This window comes from Benincasa hispida, chromosome 5, assembly GCF_027475165.1.
Source record: "Benincasa hispida cultivar pf3 chromosome 5, pf3_genome.v1.1, whole genome shotgun sequence".
In the NCBI taxonomy this organism is placed as follows: Eukaryota; Viridiplantae; Streptophyta; class Magnoliopsida; order Cucurbitales; family Cucurbitaceae; genus Benincasa; species Benincasa hispida.
The window spans coordinates 18,783,602-18,790,876 of NC_143482.1; the positions used below are offsets into that span (position 1 = coordinate 18,783,602).

The 7,275-nt window shown below is 32.1% G+C and overlaps 1 protein-coding gene and 1 pseudogene across 1 annotated transcript; both read left to right on the forward strand.

Annotated features, from left to right (window-relative positions):
- The first annotated feature begins 652 nt into the window (after window positions 1-652).
- LOC150035944 (uncharacterized) lies at window positions 653-1,381 on the forward strand. The gene has a single exon (XM_090313523.1). It carries the CDS (start codon window positions 653-655, stop codon window positions 1,379-1,381), a length of 729 nt encoding a protein of 242 aa, XP_090169649.1.
- Window positions 1,382-1,477: 96 nt separating this feature from the next.
- LOC150035945 (uncharacterized) lies at window positions 1,478-5,489 on the forward strand (annotated as a pseudogene).
- Window positions 5,490-7,275: the final 1,786 nt, after the last annotated feature.

A 7,275-nucleotide genomic window follows, 5' to 3' on the forward strand; every position in this document is an offset into this window, starting at 1 on the left:
AAGTTTCAAAGTTAGGGCTTGATTTTCTTGGTTCGAGGCATGAACTTCCAAAGTTAGGGTTTGATTTTTTTGGTTTGAGGCTTGAACTTTCAAAGTTAGGTTTTAATCTCTCATGTATATTTTTTATTCTCATAATAAACTCTTGTTTCGTATTGTTCTTGAATGAGGTTGAATTTTAGAGAACTTGTCAAAGTTGGGATTCCCACTTTAATTCAATGCTTTGCCAAAATTAGGGCTTTAATTTTAGAGAACTTGCAAGAACTTGCCACTTTTCTTTAATTAAATGCTTGCAAAAGTTAGATATGTCAATGTGTCTAATTTGTTAGGGCTTTATGAACTAAGTAGCTTTGCCAAACTTGGGTTCAATTTTTAGTTATTGAAATTAATATATGTTTAGCACATTAGAGCACGTGCACACCTTGGGATCAATTTTTTTAGGTTCGATTACACCTTGGGTTCAATTTTTTTAGATGTGTTTGTCTTTGTTCTCTAATTTGCCTTGAGGTTCTCTGATTTGTCTTACTTTCTTGAGGTTGGAATGTTGTAGAGCTAGAAATTACAAGTTGTATGTATTGGGAACTTGTTTTTTTTCCACATCTTGTTTTTTGAAGTTGATCATTGTTTATCATCTTTTCTTACTAAAATTACAATCATGGATAGGTCATGGACGTACAAGAATAGATTATCCAAAGATTATGAATTGGGTGTGGAAAACTTCATAAAACTTGGATTTTCTAAAACAAATACCTCTTATATTTGTTGTCTTTGTTTGAAATGTGGGAATTGTGAAAAGCATAGTAGCAAGGATATTAGAGATCATTTATATGTCAATGGGATTGATGAAAGTTATAAATTTTGGTTTTGGCATGGGGAAAAACTTTCAAACTCATCATTTTGTGGAGAATCTTCTATGTTTGACACCAATATGTATGAAGAGACTGGTGTTGGAAATTTAAAAGAAATGGTCGAAGTTGCTCATGAGGAATATTCAAGAGATCCGAATGGATTTGAGAAGTTGCTTAATGATGCTGAAAAACCATTATATGAAGGGTGCAAAAAATACACTAAGTTGTCTACATTAGTCAAATTGTATAATTTAAAAGTTAGATATGGATGGAATGATAGTATTTTTTCAGAACTACTCAAAACCTTAAAGGAAATTTTGCCCACTAGCAATGAGCTCCTAAATTCAATGTATGAAGCAAAGAAAACTTTAGGTGCACTAAGTATGGAATATGAGAAGACTCATGCATGCCCTAGTGATTGTTGTTTGTATAGAAAAGAATATGCAGATGCAATTGAATGTCCTGAATGTGGTAAATCAAGGTGGAAAAATGGGAAGGATACAAAATGTAGGAAAAACAAATACCTTCAAAAGTGACATGGTACTTTCAACAAATTCCATGATTCAAAAGGCTTTTTAGAAGTATTGATCGTACTAAAAACTTGACTTGGCACGTTGTTGAAAGAATTGTAGATGGTAAGTTATGACATCCAGCAGACTCTCCGACTTGGAAGTTAGTAGTCTCTAAATAGCCAGACTTCGATTATGAACCTAGAAATCTTCGTTTAGCATTGTCAGCCGAAGGAGTAAATCCACATGGTGAAATGAGTTCTAAATATAGTTGTTGGCCTGTAGTGATGGTTATTTATATCTTGCACCATGGTTGTATATGAAAAGAAAGTACATGATGCTATCAATTTTGATTTCGGGTCCAAAACAACAAGGGGACGACATTGGCACATACTTAGCACCACTAATTGAAGATTTAAAACTTTTATGGGGGTGTTGAATGTTATGATGCTTATCGAGAAGAACTATTCAACTTACGGTCAGTTTTGTTGTGGACAATCAACGATTTTCTTGCATATGGTAACCTAAGTGGATGTTGTTTGAAAGGGTATAAGATGTGTCCAATTTGTGGAGACAATATGTCTTCTATAAGATGGAAATATGGGAAAAAATGGCATGCCTTGGACATTGAAGATTTCTAGCACGAAATCATCCGTACCGACACCAAAAAAAGTCGTTTAATGATCAAAAGGAACTTGGTACAATTCTAGAACCACTTTCTGGGGAGGCTATCTATTTAAAAATCAAAGATATTGAATTTTCTAAAGGAAAGAAGAACAATAAAAAAAAAAACCACGAAAGGAAGTTCAAAGATTTTTTGGAACAGATTGTCTTCTTTTTTTCAGCTACCATTCTGGAAAGATTTTCATATCAGGCATTGTTTAAATGTGATGCACATTAAAAAAAATGTTTGCATGAATATCTTAGGTACGCTTCTTGATATTCTAGGGAAAAGTAAGGATGGATTGAATGCTAGATGTGATTTAGTTCATTTAAAAATTTGATCAGAGCTTGCACCTATTAGCGGTGACAAAAAACTCTTCATTCCTCCTATGTGTTATACTCTTACAAAGAAAGAACAACATTGTGTTTTAAAGACATTGTCAGGAATAAAGGTTCTTGAAAGTTACTCTTCGAATGTTAAAAACCTTGTGTGAGTGACAGATTTAAAGCTTAATAGTTTAAAATCTCACGATTATCATGTGCTCTAACAACAATTATTTCCTATTGCAATAAGATCAGTGCTACCAAAACATGTTCGGTATGCCATAACTCGATTGTGTATATTTTTCAATTCGGTATGCAACAAGGTCCTAGATGTGCAGCAATTAGAAAAGTTGGAAGAAGATACTGTGCTTATATTATGTTTATTGGAGAAGTATTTTCCTCCTTATTTTTTCACAATTATGGTGCATCTCACAGTACACATAGTTAAGGAAGTCAAACTTTGTAGGCCTATATATTTACGATGGATGTATCCTTTTGAAAGTTTCATGAAAATCATTAAAAACTCCGTGAGAAATAGATATCGTCCAAAAGATTGTATTATTGAAAGTTATATAGTAGAAGAAGCCATTGAATTTTGTTCTGATTTCCTATCTGGAGTAGATTCTATTGGGGTTGGCACTCATAATTTATAAGACTGTTTAGACAATTTAAATATTGGTAGACCATTGTCCAAAGGAGTTTCTTTCAAACTTGAACAAGAACTTTTATATCAAGCTCATCGGTATGTTTTGGAAAATACAATTTATGTGCAACCATATTTAGAACAAGTTTCTTCAATGATATTGGTTTTATTTTTTCATTTAGTTTTATGATATAAATCTAACTATACTATGTTTCAATGTTCACTTCAAAGAAAACATATGATGCCTTTGCAATTGCAACTTCGAAATAAGTCCAAAAATCAGAAATGGATTCAAGAGGAACATAATCAAACTTTTATATCCAAAAATCAGAATAATTTCACAAGATTACCTTGGTATTCTCGGTGTGAGAATCCATGAGTTGTGGGCTCTAGCTGATTTTGGGTAGAGGGATGGATTTGAGTAGACCATCGAGTATGCGATCACACAATCGTGTAGTAGATGAAGTCTATCGTATAGACTCGACGCTTGATCGTTTAGTAAACGTGTAGTATGGTAGAGTCATCGTTTAGACACTCGATAGTGAATCTAATCAGTCGTGTTGTCGTTCATTGAGATTTTTGAAAAATCAAATTTCTCTTTATCTTAATTTGCCATAAAACCGTGTATAACCACCCACTAAGGTCGGTTATTGAGAAAAAGAAATATCAATTATCATATAATTAATAAATTATAAATAAATACAATAACTATTAATAAATTATAAATAAATAAAATAACTAACTTATCATATTATATTTATAACCTATAGTTTTTATATTGCATCATATGCAACATATAAACCATAGTTCTTTTTCTATTTTATGGCATTTAATATAAACCATATTTATATTAATTCCTCCAATCAAATAATAATGTATCAAATACATCATATCAATTATATCATATATAATTAAAAAAAATTATTATATCATATATAATCAAATTTCCTCTTGTTAATTTGAGCGTTTCAAACTAACCCAAAAACTGATTCAGGGTGTCGACCACCATGTTCAAGACCCGAAATCAGCCATGTAAGAGAGCAATTTAATCTATCTTTCTCCTTGACATCGGGGAAGGAATGCTCGTAATTTGGGCCAAATTACCGTTTTGCTTATAGTTACATCTAACTCATGAAGCTTGAGTTCATTATGACTAGCCCTCCCCACTATGTTTAAGACTGATAGCCCCTAATCCTTACCAAGGAAAGGAGTGAATTCCGTAGGCTTGTTGGTAGTTGGCAATTTGGCCACTCTCACCCATACAAATCAAAGGACCACCTTCATGAGTAGGAGTTCACAACTCACTCAGGATTCAGGTCATGTCACCTATGGTCATCCTAGTGAAATGTAAGTCTCTATTATCAATGGTGTTATATAAAGAGACTAATCATTTTGTGGTCCGGTATTATACAAACTCTTTGTATAGGATACCCTGCTTGCATGTCTCTACATAAATGATCATGATCATATCATTTGTAGCACTCTATAATATTTGTAACATCTACAAAGCGGGTTGTATCCGCAGTGTCATCAAGATAAGGTACCTACCCTCATCCATCTACTGTAGACCTAGGTTATTATTTAAACAAGATCCACCTGTATGTCTCTACATACTTGTTTAAATTTACATAAAATAACATCAGATCTTGTTTATTGGATTTAGTAAGTGCTTATAAAATAAAACTTATTTTATTAAGAGCAATATGTTTATATAGAGTCTACAAACTATGAGATTACAAGGAGATTTAGGACACCATTCCCAATAATATCTTGGCCATGAGAAGAGGTAAAATGTTCAACCTATTATCTTACATACACTTTTTAAAGACTGAGTTGGAATGGAAATTCTCATGGTAGGTTGCAAATGAGCTTGAAATGGGAAATACTGAAGTTTCAAATAACTTGAGGTGGATTGCCCATGGTCCTCATCCTTTTGTGATTACATATGATAGTTGCATAATTAATGGATGTCACTATCATAAAAAATCTTGTGATAAGGATCGAAGTGTACAAAATAGTGGAGTTAGTTTAGTTACAAAAATGATGCAAGTGTCTAGTTCAAAAGATAAAAATCCCATCATTGGAGATATGTCTTTTTATGGAGTGATACAAGAGATATGAGAACTAAATTATCATATGTTTAATGTTGCTGTGTTTAGATGTGATTGGGTTGAGAACAATAGTGGAATCAAAATTGATGAGCTTAGTTTTTTCTTAATTGATTTAAATAGAATAGGTCACAAGTCTAATTCTTTTATATTAGCAACTCAAGCAAGACAAGTATTTTATGCTGAGGATCCAAGTGATGTTAGATGGTCAATTGTGCTTACCCGACCACAATGGGACTTTGAAGATAGATATAATGAGGACGAAATTGGAGATACAATATTACATTATCAAGGAATACCCGTTGATATGTCGAATGTTGATGTACATAATGACTTGGATGAGAACATGTCAACATATGTACGATCGAATTGTGAAGGCACATGGATACGTACATAATATTTTATGGGTAGGTTATATATTGTGTAATATGATAATCTGTTTATTTTAATTTATAATTTTTATCAATTACATTTGTTTTTTTGTTTGCTTAATATGTACACAACGCTAATTGTTTCTTAAATTTGATTGCAGTTTTTGATTTATACACCAGATGGAGCATAGTACAGTGGGTGACGAAGATTTAGAGTTTGATGACAAAGAAATAGTAGTTGTTAGGTCAAATGAAACCACCAATCAAAAGAAGAGAGAACGGGGAGCTACTATTATGTTTGATGTAACATGTATTAGGAGTGCGGGAGAAAAGAAGTTTGTGGAATACAATGAAGATGGCGTACCCATTGGTGAAAATGGAGCTAAGTTAAAGTCTTTCATTAGGTCCTTTATGCATTATCATGTACCTATTATATATACATCTTGGAAACGAGTGCCTATTGAGTTGAAAGATAAGATATATAGTACAATTGAGGTATATATATTCATCTTTTTATCTTGATAATATTGTAGATGTATATGTAATGTTTTCACTAACTTTTCAATGTTTAGGCCACCTTTTTAATTTGATACAAGATCTAGGAAGAACATTATGAAAACTGCAGGCATAGCTTTTCGTTAGTTTAAGAATTGGTTAACAATAAAATACATTATGCCATTTAAAGATGAACCCCAACTTCTAATAAATCCACAAGAAAAGTATTCATTTATTGATCAAAGTCATTAGGAAGAGTTTGTAAGATCGAGATTGCATGTAAAGTTTCAAGTATATTATTAATTTAATTTTATAAATATTTGTTATGTCATTTCCTACTAATAATCATTATGTTTGTATAGGAAAAAATACTCTTGCAACAAGAATGTCGATCTAAGAATAAGTACAATCATCGAATTTCAAGGAAAGGTTATGTTAACCTTGTTGAAGAGATGGTAAGAATTTAGTATATGTTCTCATAATTCCTAAATCTATCACAATATCTATTTTTTTCTTCATTTAAATCTAAAAGAAAGTATCTTCAAATGAAAGTGATTTTGGTCAAGCTAACCTATGGATGAAGGCTCGAGTTAATAAGAAATGAGAATAAGACAATGAAGATGTTCAAGAAGTCGTCAATCAAATAGTAAGACAAGTATTAAATTTACATGAAGTATATGAAATATAACTTAATTACATTAAATTTCATTTTTTTAGGATGAAATCTCAAAGAATAATACAAATCCATTGTGCCACAAACATCACTCTCCCAATGATATCTTGACACAAGCTTTGGGTACTCAAGAAACACACATGCATGTGCGTGGGGTTGTTGGTTTTGTTACTCCAACGGCTTACTTTCACACAGTGAAACGAAAATCAAAGCATGGGAAGGATGAAAACAAGGAAATTGTAAGTGAGAATGAAGCACTTTGTCAACGTGTCAGAGAATTAGAAGCTCGTCTTCAAATGTCATCTTCTACGACATTTTATAGACATGGAAGTTGCTCTAAGAAATTTTTAGCAGATGAGATCGAATCTCAAGTTTTTGTTTTAAAAAAGGAAGATAAGATGAAGATTGCATATGAAAAGACACAGAAAGAGAAGATTAAGGTGGAGGAGATTAAGTTCCCAGAGAAACGAAGAGACAAGATAAAGGTGAATGTAAATTGCAACACAGAAGATTTGAAAATCTTTAAGGTAAGTGAATAATAAAATCAATTAAGTCCATCAAATGTCTAATTTTTCTATTTATATACTTTTATTCTATGATTTTGCTGCATTGGGTGAACTCTTCAATGGAAATGACTAAGAAAA

Coding starts and splice junctions, on each gene's coding strand:
- LOC150035944 (XM_090313523.1), top strand. CDS start 653: ATGGATAGGTCATGGACGTACAAGAATAGATTATCCAAAGATTATGAA.